Source organism: Pseudochaenichthys georgianus, chromosome 7 (assembly GCF_902827115.2).
Source record: "Pseudochaenichthys georgianus chromosome 7, fPseGeo1.2, whole genome shotgun sequence".
NCBI classification, from domain to species: Eukaryota; Metazoa; Chordata; class Actinopteri; order Perciformes; family Channichthyidae; genus Pseudochaenichthys; species Pseudochaenichthys georgianus.
The window spans coordinates 44,728,766-44,744,521 of NC_047509.1; the positions used below are offsets into that span (position 1 = coordinate 44,728,766).

Consider the following 15,756-nt stretch of genomic DNA (forward strand, 5'->3'; position numbering starts at 1 on the left):
TGTCTGACAGGGTGGTGATAATAATGCTGCCTTCAAGTTCTCCAGGAAATAATCATTATCACTAATTGAGCGGTCATAAGCCATAAACAAAGCAGAAAGTACACGCAGGGCCCAACTGGGGTACGTACATCATGTAAAATAGGTAATTTTCCAACGTAAAAGCAGCCATTTTAAAGTGTAGGAAAACTGGGTTTTTCTCTGGTAGTTTTTCCTTGTACGATGTGAGGGTCTAAGGATAGAGGGTGTCGTTTTTTCTCATACTGATATTCTGAACAATCTGTGCTGTTGTATTTGCTGTAAAGTGTCTCTGCTGTAGGCTAATTTTATTATATGTACAGCACTTTGGCTCGACCAAAAATCGTTTATAAATGTGCTATAGCCTATAAATAAAACTTGATTTGATTTTGATTTGATCCGTTACAAGTAAATATAATGTTCAAAATGTAATTAAAAGGGGAAGGGGGCCGAGGCTGCATATCATCTGCTCCACTCGGTGAAAATAACTACAGAAGCTGTTAAAAAGTAGCTGGAAAGCTACAATTCATATATCTTACATTAAATAAAAGCACAATGATATCACTGACACCACAAAGGTAGCTAATGTAGGCTATTTTAATGAAGTATAACGTGGCTAGCATTGGGAATTACTCATAACTACTCATAACAAATGGTGGTCCTGTTCGTCCCATTATATTGACATGTATTGAATGCAGCATTAATGGTACTGGCAGCCATGGTAACCGTGAGAAGCTAAACTGAAACATGGCGCGGTGTATGGCTCTAGACTAGAGCTAACGTAAATAGCATATTTATACGCTAGATGTTGTCTGCCAAAACACGCTCTTAAATACTTAAGTATGTGTTTGTGTGTCAGTGTGTTGTCTATGAGTGTCTACTAACGTAAGTCCTTCGGATGCACCCACTCAGTTGCCATCTTTGCTTGTTCGAACATTAGCTACCTAGCATAGCAAGCTAGCCGACTTACTGGATAACACTGGCGGTTCCGCACGCTCTTTATTTCGTTACCTATGGCTTTCTATGAAGTCTATGCTCATCCGGCTTTGATTCGGTACAAAACGAGTGTTTGCACAAAAGCCACCCTGTTCCTGGTTGTTGTTTTGTGCCTTACCTACATCCCACCTCTCCTTGTTGCATACAGAAGCCAAGGTAAAGTAACGTTTGATTGAACGAATTTAATGTTGATATCAATATATCAAACAAGTAGGCTTCCGTCGCTAGCACAAAATGAAAATACTCCAATAAAGTAAGTACTTTAAAACAGTACTTGAGTAAATTGACTTAGTTATTTTCGTCCACTGTATTGATACTGTACTAATTCCAACACTGGGGTTCAAGATGTAGAAATGTTTGCCTGCTGTTAAAAGCCATATTATTCCAGGTTTCTGGATGAAAAGAAGCACGTATGAGGAGCAGCCGGTGGTGAGGTTCCAGTACCAGACGCTGCTGGTGGCAGCCACCAACACCCAGGGAGACTACGTGGCCTGGAGCACCTTCCCCCATCTCAACAACATGTTGGGGGCCAACCTCCGGATCCCTGCTGTCTCTGTAAGGACACATCCCCTGGCACTGTGTCTCTATTTTGATAATAATCACAATTAATTTGGCTCATTTTCAACACTGTCAATGAGAAAAACTACTAGTTATCAGACTTCTCTTTTCTTTTCTGTGTGGGTGAACACTAGGTGAGAGAACAGGACCAGAACCAGGATGGGAAGTTGGACCTCCTGAATCTTCAGCTGCATCTGCCTCTAAAACCTGAGGAGCAGGTGTACAGCGTCCAGCTGCTGCTCACCTTCAGCTACAAGCTCTTTGTATGTATTCTACTACCAGTGGTGTAAAGTAACTAAGTATATTTACTCAAGTACTGTACTAAAGTAAAATGTTGATATACTTGTACTTTACTTGAGTATTTCATTTCTGTGCTACTTTGTACTTCTATCCCATTACAATCTAGGGCTGCCCCATAATAGTCGAATAATCACTAGTCGACTAATAAAGTAGCTTGCTCCTAACCCTGGAGCAATTTTTCATTAGTCGATTAGTTGAAAAATAAGAAATGATGTAAAAAATCAACCTGAGCAATAACAGTTTATGGCGTGTACGGCAAATGAAAGTTGTAACAAGCAGTAGCGCTGACCAAAGTGACTAGAACGCAACCACACACTTTCTAAAGTCAGGCAACACTAACTTTGTGTGGTTCTGTTTATCTGTACCTTACCTTGACCACCCGTTCACTGTCATTGATCATTGTGGAGAGAGGCAGACGTTTAGTATCATAGCAGCTATCGGATGGAATCAATACATGGGCTGCACAGGTTGTCGTGTCCGACTATCACAAGTAGAATCATAATAAAAATACGCCGGTAAAATGTGCCTGTAGAAAACGGCTTATGCCACAATAGGATAGCAACAAGTAGTCAAGATAGTTTTCTATGCCAACATCACCCATTGTATACCAGAGAAACGTTCATAACAGCGTTGTGATGCCAAGCAGCGGGCAGCACTGCAGCGGTCGGTACATGCCGCTGAAACACATTAATAAACAATGAACCACGGCGCTCTGGAGAAAAGTACAAGGGTTGAGAAGTTGTTATTTAATTCAATCTGGCTTCGTATAATTAAAAGTAACGCGATCATCGATCCCGACGTTGGGGAGTAAATCAGTGACGTAAACGGTGACGTTATGACGCAGCAGCGGCAGCACCAGTCGGGCTCTGGGCGGTGTGAACAAAACGGGGGCTGAAAAGAAAAACCGGTGCCGAACCAGAAAAGCTCTAGCTCGGAGCTAGAACGGGAACCGCATTGGTGTGAACGGGCATGAGGGATATTTGGTTAAAAAGAACACAATGGTGCTCTAGAAGGAGATTCAGGTGACAAGGTGGAGGTGGGGGGGGTTACCTTGTTGCTGATTGGCTAACGGTTACACAAGCCAAAACATCGTTATGACATCATCAAGTGGCCAAAATCTGATCAGCTCGTTTTCAGACAGGTTTTTATAGAAATGGATCAAAAAGAGATAGAATCTTTGTTCCTGAAACTATCAGAGTCTCTTTCCACAGAGGGGACACATGTTGATGTAGAAGAGACATGGGGAAGAGGGGACACATGTTGATGAAGAAGAGACATGGGGAAGAGGGGACACGTGTTGATGTGGAAGAGACATGAAGAAGAGGGGACACGTGTTGATGTAGAAGAGACATGAAGAAGAGGGGACACGTGTTGATGTAGAAGAGACATGGGGAAGAGGGGACACGTGTTGATGTAGAAGAGACATGAAGAAGAGGGGACACGTGTTGATGTAGAAGAGACATGGGGAAGAGGGGACACATGTTGATGTAGAAGAGACATGGGGAAGAGGGGACACATGTTGATGTAGAAGAGACATGAAGAAGAGGGGACACATGTTGATGTAGAAGAGACATGAAGAAGAGGGGACACATGTTGATGTAGAAGAGACATGGGGAAGAGGGGACACATGTTGATGTAGAAGAGACATGAAGAAGAGGGGACACATGTTGATGTAGAAGAGACATGAAGAAGAGGGGACACGTGTTGATGTAGAAGAGACATGGGGAAGAGGGGACACATGTTGATGTAGAAGAGACATGGGGAAGAGGGGACACATGTTGATGTAGAAGAGACATGAAGAAGAGGGGACACATGTTGATGTAGAAGAGACATGGAGAAGAGGGGACACATGTTGATGTAGAAGAGACATGGGGAAGAGGGGACACAGGTTGATGTAGAAGAGACATGAAGAAGAGGGGACACATGTTGATGTAGAAGAGACATGAAGAAGAGGGGACACATGTTGATGTAGAAGAGACATGGGGAAGAGGGGACACATGTTGATGAAGAAGAGACGTGAAGAAGAGGGGACACATGTTGATGGAGAAGAGACATGGGGAAGAGGGGACACATGTTGATGTAGAAGAGACATGGGGAAGAGGGGACACATGTTGATGTAGAAGAGACATGAAGAAGAGGGGACACATGTTGATGTAGAAGAGACATGGGGAAGAGGGGACACATGTTGATGTAGAAGAGACGTGAAGAAGAGGGGACACATGTTGATGGAGAAGAGACATGGGGAAGAGGGGACACATGTTGATGTAGAAGAGACATGGGGAAGAGGGGACACATGTTGATGTAGAAGAGACATGGGGAAGAGGGGACACATGCTCATGTAGAAGAGACATGAAGAAGAGGGGACACATGTTGATGAAGAAGAGACGTGAAGAAGAGGGGACACATGTTGATGAAGAAGAGACGTGAAGAAGAGGGGACACATGTTGATGGAGAAGAGACATGAAGAAGAGGGGACACATGTTGATGTAAAAGAGACATGGAGAAGAGGGGACACATGTTGATGTAGAAGAGACATGAGGAAGAGGGGACACATGTTGATGTAGAAGAGACATGAAGAAGAGGGGACACATGTTGATGTAGAAGAGACATGAAGAAGAGGGGACACGTGTTGATGTAGAAGAGACATGGGGAAGAGGGGACACATGTTGATGTAGAAGAGACATGGGGAAGAGGGGACACATGTTGATGTAGAAGAGACATGAAGAAGAGGGGACACATGTTGATGTAGAAGAGACATGGAGAAGAGGGGACACATGTTGATGTAGAAGAGACATGAAGAAGAGGGGACACATGTTGATGTAGAAGAGACATGGGGAAGAGGGGACACAGGTTGATGTAGAAGAGACATGAAGAAGAGGGGACACATGTTGATGTAGAAGAGACATGAAGAAGAGGGGACACATGTTGATGTAGAAGAGACATGAAGAAGAGGGGACACATGTTGATGGAGAAGAGACATGAAGAAGAGGGGACACATGTTGATGTAGAAGAGACATGGGGAAGAGGGGACACATGTTGATGAAGAAGAGACGTGAAGAAGAGGGGACACATGTTGATGGAGAAGAGACATGGGGAAGAGGGGACACATGTTGATGTAGAAGAGACATGGGGAAGAGGGGACACATGTTGATGTAGAAGAGACATGAAGAAGAGGGGACACATGTTGATGTAGAAGAGACATGGGGAAGAGGGGACACATGTTGATGTAGAAGAGACGTGAAGAAGAGGGGACACATGTTGATGGAGAAGAGACATGGGGAAGAGGGGACACATGTTGATGTAGAAGAGACGTGAAGAAGAGGGGACACATGTTGATGAAGAAGAGACGTGAAGAAGAGGGGACACATGTTGATGAAGAAGAGACGTGAAGAAGAGGGGACACATGTTGATGGAGAAGAGACATGAAGAAGAGGGGACACATGTTGATGTAAAAGAGACATGGAGAAGAGGGGACACATGTTGATGTAGAAGAGACATGAGGAAGAGGGGACACATGTTGATGTAGGAGAGACATGAAGAAGAGGGGACACGTGTTGATGTAGAAGAGACATGAAGAAGAGGAGACACATGTTGATGTAGAAGAGACATGAAGAAGAGGGGACACATGTTGATGTAGAAGAGACATGAAGAAGAGGGGACACATGTTGATGTAGAAGAGACATGGAGAAGAGGGGACACGTGTTGATGTAGAAGAGACATGAGGAAGAGGGGACACATGTTGACGTAGAAGAGACATGGGGAAGAGGGGACACATGTTGATGTAGAAGAGACATGGGGAAGAGGGGACACATGTTGATGTAGAAGAGACATGAAGAAGAGGGGACACATGTTGATGTAGAAGAGACATGAAGAAGAGGGGACACATGTTGATGTAGAAGAGACATGGGAAGAGGGGACACATGTTGATGTAGAATAGACATGAAGAAGAGGGGACACATGTTGATGTAGAAGAGACATGGAGAAGAGGGGACACGTGTTGATGTAGAAGAGACATGGGGAAGAGGGGACACGTGTTGATGTAGAATAGACATGAAGAAGAGGGGACACATGTTGATGTAGAAGAGACATGAAGAAGAGGATTTTGCATAATAGGTGACCTTTAAGTTAATTTGGTCGGGCAGGAAATCCATAGTGTGAATCTTTCTGAGCGAGTAAAGGACGTGCAAACTACAACGGCAAAAGGTCTCCTCCATATCCACGCCATCAGAGCGCCGCTTCCTGAATGCCGGCTTCATAACAAAACACAGAGCTTAATTATCCCCACAACGCGTGTTACCTTCTCAGACTCAGAGGAACACAGCAGCAGTGGCCGATCTTTGTATCAACACAGAGACCTATAATATATAATCATCCTGACCTCAGAAACAATAAAGCTTTAACTTCATGATGAGGAAGGTTCCTCGCTGTCTCGCAGACCCCTCGCAGCAACCAGGAAATGACACCAGTAACCCAGCTCACACTGTCCGCTCCTCGAGCCTCAAAGGGTGAGCCCCGCAACGTCCCGCCCACACGGCACCCAGACCCCACGCAGCATTCTCATCTGTGTGTTATTACTGGTGTCCTTTTCTGGTTGCTAACAAACGCCATTGTAACACATAAACACACATCAGAGCACAGTGGGCTCATAGGGAGGGGGGGGGGGGGCAGGAGCTCCAACAAGCTGTTTAGGACAGAGAACTGTGAGCGGAGATCAGCGGAGAAAAGATAAGGCTGAGTGAGTGAGTGTGTGTGTGTGAGGAGCTCCGCGGATTGGTCCATTTGGACCTGGGTATCGTTACGTCACTATACTCAAGAAGAAAAGAATGGAGAAAGAGAAATGTCCAACGAGGCGTTCAGGGGCAGCAGACAGGTCTTCTCTGTGTTAGAGTTGTACTCGCTACAGGGTGCACTTTGAGGGTTTGTGACTTTGAAGACCGTTTACATGAAGAAAAAGCTTCATAACACACAAGGGGACGGGTAATAACCGGAAAAGCATGACATGGGACCTTTAAGGACCAGATCTGAGCACTTCTCTCACCTCTGTCCACTGCAGTACACGAGATGTAGATGCTTCACTTGCCTGTGCCTGAGAAACACCACGAGACAGCTGTTGATGGCAGGAAGTAATAAGTCAATTTGAGCTCAGACACATTCCTGATGTTTTAACATACAGCCTGTTCAGTCCAGCCTCAGTCAATGACTCAAAGCGCTTTACAGATACACATTACACATACATATCATACATACATGTAATGGTCATGTAGTGTGGACAATATCCACAGGAGCAAGTTCAGGTGAAGTGTCTTGCCCACACAACGGCTTTACAGACGCAGCGGCGGCGGGTTTCGCCCCTTGATCTGATGATCACATGACATGTCACTTGTTAGACGCTTTTATCCAAAGCGACTTACATCCTCATTCCTGTGGGCAATCCCCACAGGAGCACTTTGGGGTGAAGCGTCTCAGGGACACAACGACATGCTGACTGCAGTGGGGTTTGAACCTGTTGAACCCCCTGATCCGAACACCAACGCTCAACCCACTGCACCATACCGCCCATCGTCACACCTCGACACATTAATATCATACATGTACTGTGGACAATACCCACAGGAGCACATTCGGGTGAAGTGTCTTGCCCAAGGACACAACGGCCTGACGCAGTTTGGAACTGGAGTTCCCCAACCCCCCCTGGATCTGATGATCACACGCACAGCCCACTGCGCCACTGTGCCCCACAATATTCCCACTAAAGTAAACAATGTTGTTTCCTTGTGTTTTTCCAGAGGATGTCCACAGTGGTGATGCAGAGCCTGGCGTATGTGCAGCACTCCTCCTCTGTCCCTGGAGCTAAGCTGTTCATCAGCGGGGACCTGAAGCTGCAGCAGAGGACCCCCCTGCCTCACCGGGGGGTCTACAACGTTTACAATGTGAGAGCACACTGACTCACTGTCTCTCTCCCTCTGTCCACTGCTTGTCTTTCTCTTGTTTTTCAGTTTTACTGCACAAATCAATACTCAAGTAGAGCAGATAGTGAATGAAATGCTGACATATTTAATCACACTGAGACTTCACAGGTCCCATGTTTCAGAATATCCTCTCCACGTGGGACTTCCTCTGTTTTCACTGTACCTTGATCAAACAAATACAAATAAAAACGCCACGTTTTAATTTAGGCCATGTAAATAATTCAGCAGTACTTATAATGGTATGACTTACTTGAAGTGAATATATCTGCACTTTCCTTGTTCAGAGTTTGGACCTTTATGGTGTTTGCACTTATTGTAAGTCGCTTTGGATAAAAGTGTCAACCATAAGAAATGTAACGCAGTGTAATGTAATGAATACATGTGAGGTAGTGCAGACTGCGGGGTTTATTTTGGCACCTACTTTGTCATCATTTTTGTTGTCCATTTCAGTCAACAAAACTCAAGACAGTCAGTGACATTTGAGTATAATTTTCGGCTTGCATTTTATATGTTCACGTTGTCTATCCATATTGAGGCTACAGCCATCATCATCTTTGTTGTGTACAGTAACTATGGTTACATGTGTTGTTCTTGGAAAAATACACTGTTCACGCTCCTTGTAACTGAAATACTCACCTGAGAATCGTCATATCTTTAATTATGTTAATAGTATCTCATTTCTCCTGTGATGTCTGCACATCCAGAAACTGGGCTTCTGATCCTGTTTGAAACGCCAATTTGAAATAAATCATAAGTCAACTTGCATATCACCCATATGCAACATGCACCCTTTCACAGATTTATTTTAGCCTTCGTAAAAACATCTTATTGCAAAATACTTGTGTGTGGATGTCCCACATGCTGAGGGACATGTGACAGGAACATTGGCTCTTCATTTGTTGTTCTTTTTCTCTCTCTTGATACCTAGGTGTCAGTGATCGATGGCTCCAGCCCCTTCGCCAGTGCGTATGATCTTGACAACATAATCAGGAGCTACCAGAATAGAAACTGTAAGTTGACTCTTGGCTTTTATTACTGATAAAACCCGGGATCAACCTAGGCTGTATCCCAAGCCGAACATTACATTAGATGTGAATTAATGTAAAGTGTGGATATTGTAAAATTGGACAACTCTGACTTTTCTCTGTGTCTTTTTGTCCCACACAGTGACCACAGTGCTGTCCTGTCCCATGCCGGTGTGGACGGTGGGACGAGCTGCTGGCTCTCCCTTTCAGATTAATGCAGAGATCCGATACCCTGTGGAGGTCATCAGATATCCTTTACTAAATGCAAGTGTTCTTTCTTAAATACCTCTATGCTTTCCACACTTACTTTAATCCTCCAATTGAACACTTAATAGACGCAACATGTAAGGGATAATGAAAACTGATCGAATAATATTACAAAATGAACCCCTTCAGAGTGATTAAAAACTCTTCTGCAAATAATTTGAGAATAAATATTGATTTTGGTTTTGTTAACTTCAAAAGTATTGTATCGCCTGCTCCAGAGTGTGTGATCCAAACTGCATACATACATAGCATCAGTTTGCTATACAGGTATAACAGACCACAGCCGTAATTGACCAATCAGAATCAAGTACTCAACAAAGTTTTGTATTATAGACATTAGTATATCGTTTATACCACATTATAATGTCGTAAACTCTAACTAGGACCTTTCAAGGGTGTTAATGTAAAATATTTGCCCATTATTAGAACATATCATATGACAACATTGATTATTATTACAAGTTTGTTTCATTATGTTGTCATTCACTATCAGGTCAAGAGCAGCCTTATGGCTAAATGTGTTGGTTATAAACCATTTTAGCTATATTCTTCACATGTCATTTTTAAACACAATATTTAGATTACATAATATTTTGCAGTAACAGGAAATGTATCTGTAGAGAGGGTAATATTGATATTTTACCACACATTGCCCCAGCTATTCGTGAAAAAAAGTGAGAGAAACTCCAGCTGCACTGCAGAAACATCAATCATTTCTATAATTAGCTTTTTCTACCAGATAATAAATGTATCTTTTGATAGAACACCATATTTTTTCCTGGGAAGCACCACGAGTAACCAGGACACTGTCCATCCATCCATCTTCTCCCGCTTATCCGTGGTCGGGTCGCGGGGGTAGCAGTTCCAGCAGAGAGCCCCAAACTTTCTTTTCCCTGGCGACATCAACCAGCTCTGACTGGGGGATCCCAAGGCGCTCCCAGGCCAGCGAAGAGATATAATCCCTCCACCTGGTCCTAGGTCTACCCCTTGGTCTCTTCCCAGCTGGACGTGCCTGGAACACCTCCCTAGGGAGGCGCCCAGGTGGCATCCTAACTAGGTGCCCGAACCACCTCAACTGGCTTCTTTCGACGCGAAGGAGGAGCGGCTCAACTCCGAGTCCCTCCCTGATGACCGAACTTCTCACCTTATCTCTAAGGGAGACACCAGCCACCCGGCGGAGGAAACCCATCTCGGCCGCTTGTATCCGCGATCTCGTTCTTTCGGTCATGACCCATCCTTCATGACCATAGGTGAGGGTAGGAACGAAAATGGCCCGGTAGACAGAGAGCTTTGCCTTCCTGGCTCAGCTCCCTTTTCGTCACAACGGTGCGGTAAAGCGACTGCAATACCGCTCCCGCTGCTCCGATTCTCCGGCCCATCTCACGCTCCATTGATCCCTCACTCGAGAACAAGACCCCGAGATACTTGAACTCCTTCACTTGGGGTAAGGACTCATTCCCTACTTGGAGTGGACAGTCCATCGGTTTCCTGCTGAGAACCATGGCCTCAGATTTGGAGGTGCTGATCCTCATCCCAGCCGCTTCACACTCGGTTGCGAACCGATCCAGTGAGTGCTGAAGGTCGCAGACCGATGAAGCCATCAGAACCACATCATCTGCAAAAAGCAGTGGTGCAATCCTTAGTCCACCGAACTGCAGACCCCCCCCCCCACGACTACGCCTCGAAATCCGATCCATGTATATTACAAACAGGATTGGTGACAAAGCGCAGCCCTGGCGGAGGCCAACCCTCACCGGAAATGGGTCCGACTTACTGCCGAGGACCCGGACACAGCTCTCGCTTTGGGAGTACAGAGATTGGATGGCCCTGAGTAGAGACCCCCCTCACCCCATACTCCCGCAGCACCTCCCACAGTAACTCCCTGGGAACTCGGTCATACGCCTTCTCCAAGTCTACAAAACACATGTAGACCGGATAAGCGTACTCCCAGGCCCCCTCCAGGATCCTTGCGAGAGTAAAAAGCTGATCCGTCGTTCCACGACCAGGACGGAATCCGCATTGTTCCTCCTCAATCTGAGGTTCGACAATCGGCCTGACCCTCCTTTCGAGTACCTTGGAGTAAACTTTCCCGGGGAGGCTGAGTGTGATGCCTCTGTAATTGGCACACACCCTCTGATCCCCCTTTTTGAAAAGGGGGAACCACCACCCCGGTCTGCCACTCCTTCGGTACCGTTTCCGACTTCCACGCAACGTTGATGAGACGTGTCAACCATGACAGTCCCTCAACACCCAGAGCCTTCAGCATTTCCGGGCGGATCTCATCCACCCCCGGGGCTTTGCCACTGTGGAGTTGTTTGACGACCTCAGTGACCTCCCCCCGGGAGATTGGCGTTGATCCCCCGTCATACTCCAGCTCTGCCTCTAACATAGAGGGCGGAGTTGTCGGGTTCAGGAGTTCCTCAAAGTGACACTGTCTTTTTTATTATTTTATCTCCAAAAATGAACTTACTCCCACCTCTTGCACTGGTATCTAGTAGGGTTGCCAGAAACTAACCATGATCAAAATCGATTATTCGGCAGCCCTGGCGAATAATAATCGATTATTCGCCCCCCCCCCCCCGCAGAGCTTGCATTTAACTTCCTTTGGACTTGTAAGTTCGAAGTAGTTCCACGAGGAACTCTTTTTACCTGCCGCTTTGTTCATCTTTAGTCGCACGTGTGAGGGAGAGGGGGGGCGGGGGTGGGGTCGGTGTGTAGCTGCTGCAGCAGCAGTCTGCTCTGCGCAGGCTTCCTCCAAGTTTACAGTAAAACAAACTGGTGGTGTGACCAATGGCCATTTACAATTATTAATACTATTACTATTATTAGCATATATATATTTATATATATATTTTGGTTGAAACTAAGCCAAAAAAACAAAAAAAAAACATAAATAATAATAAAAAAATGTTAAATAATAAAAAAAAAATATATAAATAAAATCGATTTTTAAAAATAATATTCGATTATGGAGACTGTAACGAATATTCGAATAATCGAATAATCGCTGGCATCCCTAGTATCTAGAGGTGTATGCTTACGGGAAACACTGCATGCAATCTGTATGGTGAATGCTTGTTTTGTTTAGGTGAACAGACCCACATAATCTGCAAGCTATTCATACATTTGGAGTTGTTCCTCACTCTCCTCAATGTTGTTGTTTTTCATTAAAAAATGATAAAGCATGTTTGGCCTGTGAAGTCTTCCTCAGAGTTTCTTCCTTAACCTCGCGCCACCTATCGACCAGGCTTCTGGGAAACCATCAAGTTTGCCTGGATTCAGTACGTCAGTGTGCTCCTCATCTTCCTCTGGGTCTTTGAACGCATCCAGAGATTTGTTTTCCAGAACCAGGTTCTAACCGCAGTCCCCATACCAGTGGGAAAACCTCACCAGTCATGATGCAGTGGTCGTCATTTGAAATACAAGAAGCACCAGGTTGCAATATTAGGTACATTATTAAATGTATCACTATTTGTTACCATCACTGATACTCTGCAACTGAAACGTAATACCAAGTGTTTTAGTGTAAGGGATTAGCCACTAGGTCTGTTTTGTAATTTCATAATACATAAACAACACATTTTTCCTTTGAACACTTTAAGATTTGTCCTTGTTATTCACCAAGTAATGGAGCATATGAACCTCCCAAGAGCTTGATGTAGTCCTTTCATAATTGTGACAAAAAGTCCTTAACTTTTTCCTGGACATGTTTTTATGCAGCTGCTTCTCTACAGGAAGTACAGTAGCTCTTGCCATGGAAAATGCATTTCTTCTTTTGTGAGGTTCTTCGAAGCAATGAAAATGAATTGAAAATATTTATAGATTTTCTATATTTGTACTATTTTTATGTTGTGAAAATTTGTGACAGTAATATTTTGTTCATTTTTGTATTGTACAAAGCTTTAGATGATGATTAATAAACGTTTTTTTCCACTGTAATGCTCTCCTTAATTTATCTAATTTTATAATGCAAATCTGAGCAATGATAGCCAAAAAAGTGAAGGAGAGGCTTTTCATTTTCTGTCGATAACATTCTTCTGTTCTTTCTCCATCCTTAAGGCTTGTTATTACGTGACTGATTTCATTTCCTCTATGCCACAAAGGGTCAGCAGCATACACCTGAGCATAGAAACCCACTAGTGTTTGACTAATACAAGTGTAACCAGTCAGGTGTGTGAAAACTGGACCAGCATTCCAGGTTCTTAAAGGATGGGTAATAAATGAAGTCGAACACCTGAGTGAATGGAGTGAATACTGGGATTTTATAAAGAAAAACATATATATATTGGCACAGGAATAAACAACATTATTCTAAATAATTTCAATAGTTTTTAAAGCGCTTAACACTTGGGTGCACCCCAAATAAAATAAAAATAAACCCCCAAAAGAAAATAGTTCTGTGTTCAGTTCCTGTAAGGTCCTCTCAAAATCCTACCACTGGTAGCGGAAAGATGAGGTGTTCAGGTTATCATTGGTAGCTCGCCATTCCCCTCGTCAGGGAGATAATCCAGAATCTTCTTATCCAAGGGTATCATAAAAACCCAGCCGAGGAAAGTAAAATGATAATCAAAACTCCCGCTTTCCAAGGCAGCTCCAACCTCCAACGACAGCCCCAGAGATTGGTCCACCGCCGTCCCGGTAGAATTCTTAATTTGCGCTGTTTTGTGCATATAATGATCACAACAAGTGTCTCCGTTCTTCCAGCGTGACCCTGCTCCCTCACACACACTTCTTCAACGTGCCCTCACTAACCTGAGTTAGTTTTGTTCAAGCGCTTAATACGTCATATAATTACGTTTTAAAGTTTTCGCCCTCTAGTGCTCCCGTTGAATGCAAACATTACAGATGGTCGTTTATTCACAAATAACCCTCTCTGTAAAATCCTAAATTGTAGGATAGTTTGGCCATTAAAACGCTTTTTGATTAGATTTCTAGCGAGAAGTGTATATTGTACTTTTAGAATCCACGTCCAGTCGATATGTAGGATCTATAGTTTGATAGATATTACGAAGATGATTTGAGGTATGCGGCAGCCTGAGCCTAAAGTTACGGGTTGAAAACAGTATTTCCGGTCTCGACGTTCTGGCGATTTACTCGGAAGGCTTCAGTAGAAGCTGCTGGTGTCCCAGCAGCTTCTACTGAAGCCAGTCCCCAACTCCGGGGACTTTGGGCGGCAGTATACGCCGTGAAGTGGTTTGCGGCCTGCCAGTAAACCCAAAGCAGAAGCAGAAGAAGAAGAAGTGACGTCAGCGTCTTCATTTGCCTAATCCTCCCCCAGGGACTTTTTCTGGTGTGAATGCAATCTGTACTTAGTTCATGCGAACTAAAGAGTTTGCATGAACTAAGTTCGCATGAACCTTTGTGGGAAAAGTACCGCAGTGTGAACGCGGCTATTGTGCAAATATGGCAGTAGCCATCGATCAGCTTAAGATAAGATATACTTTATTGATCCCAAGTTGGAAACATTTGCGTTACATCAGCATGTGTATAGTTGTAAATATGCAGTGGTGTTTATTAAATCATTTAGTATAATCACACAAATTCTGTGTTTTATATTTAATAATTCTGTGTTCTTTATTTATTGATTGTTCAATACCTGACAAGGCCGGAGATGAAAAACTTTGGTCACAGGTTCCTCAACAGTGCATCACAAGACATCTATCAATATGTGTACCTCCACCATTAAATTGTCATATTCTGCACATTTCTTATGCTATCTACATACATCTTATAAGAGTATAATACATATGTATAATATCAGTTAAAATAAGTGCTTCAACATAGTTAACATTGCTGGAGGTATGCACACATATTGATAGATGTCTTGTAAACCACTGTTGAGGAACCTGCGACCCAAGTTTTTCATTCAATGCAGAACTACACCACAGTTGTGTAGGCCTATATGATATGTCAATAAACCTGAGAAAATCTTGAAATCTTGAAAGGGATGTGCAAAATAGTCATTATATACAGTCTTTAATTAACTATTAGTAGAGAATAACGAGTAATGAATATACTTTATAGGGATCCTATTAATATCTAATAATAAAAATAATGAAATTCAATAACATGCTTTAACCACTAGGTGTACCTTTATATCAGCTGTGCACCTTTATGGTGTAAATACAGCCTATCTACCAATTGGATCAAATATAAAAGTCCGCCGAATTAGTGTTGATACTGCAAGGAGACGCATTGTGTGAAAAGAAATGTAAGATGTTGTTTAATTGTTGATATATTTATGATCCACGTCACGTTTCCAGTGTTGGCGGCAGTTCCTCATGTTTGTCTAGAAGTCTTCTCATCAGGGCTATAAATACCGAACTACGGCAGATATGTAATATGTAATGCAGCCGAACCGTGTATTACAATGCCGTTATGTGATGACTTTCAAAGAGAAAAGCAAGAGCACTCGGAATAAAGTATTATTTTATTTTTATTTAATGTTTTCGGTCTGTTTCCGGTATTTGTTAATGACGGTGTGCTCTGAGATGTGAGACTGGAATTGCACAGGGGAAAATAACGTATCTTTAGATGCAGATTTTGTTAAACTAATACGTTTGCGCTGTGGACCAACACTATACATTGACGGGGAAGGGGGTAGCAATAAAGATAACACCATTAAA

General features: G+C 43.5%; 1 protein-coding gene across 1 annotated transcript; it reads left to right on the forward strand.

Moving 5' to 3' along the window:
- The first annotated feature begins 733 nt into the window (after nt 1-733).
- Nucleotides 734-13,055, forward strand: tmem231 (transmembrane protein 231). Its single transcript, XM_034087446.1, has 7 exons — nt 734-1,167; nt 1,400-1,566; nt 1,704-1,832; nt 7,656-7,799; nt 8,767-8,848; nt 9,006-9,111; nt 12,367-13,055. The coding sequence occupies exons 1-7, from the start codon at nt 1,029-1,031 to the stop codon at nt 12,527-12,529; spliced, it is 930 nt and encodes a 309-aa protein (XP_033943337.1). The 5' UTR covers nt 734-1,028; the 3' UTR covers nt 12,530-13,055.
- The last annotated feature ends 2,701 nt before the right edge of the window (nt 13,056-15,756 follow it).

Excerpts from the sequence above, each read along its gene's own strand:
- tmem231 (XM_034087446.1), top strand. The coding sequence starts at position 1,029 with ATGGCTTTCTATGAAGTCTATGCTCATCCGGCTTTGATTCGGTACAAA. Across the intron at positions 1,567-1,703 it reads TCCGGATCCCTGCTGTCTCT|GTGAGAGAACAGGACCAGAA; the intron begins GTAAGGACACAT and ends GGTGAACACTAG. Across the intron at positions 9,112-12,366 it reads TACCCTGTGGAGGTCATCAG|CTATCGACCAGGCTTCTGGG; the intron begins ATATCCTTTACT and ends ACCTCGCGCCAC.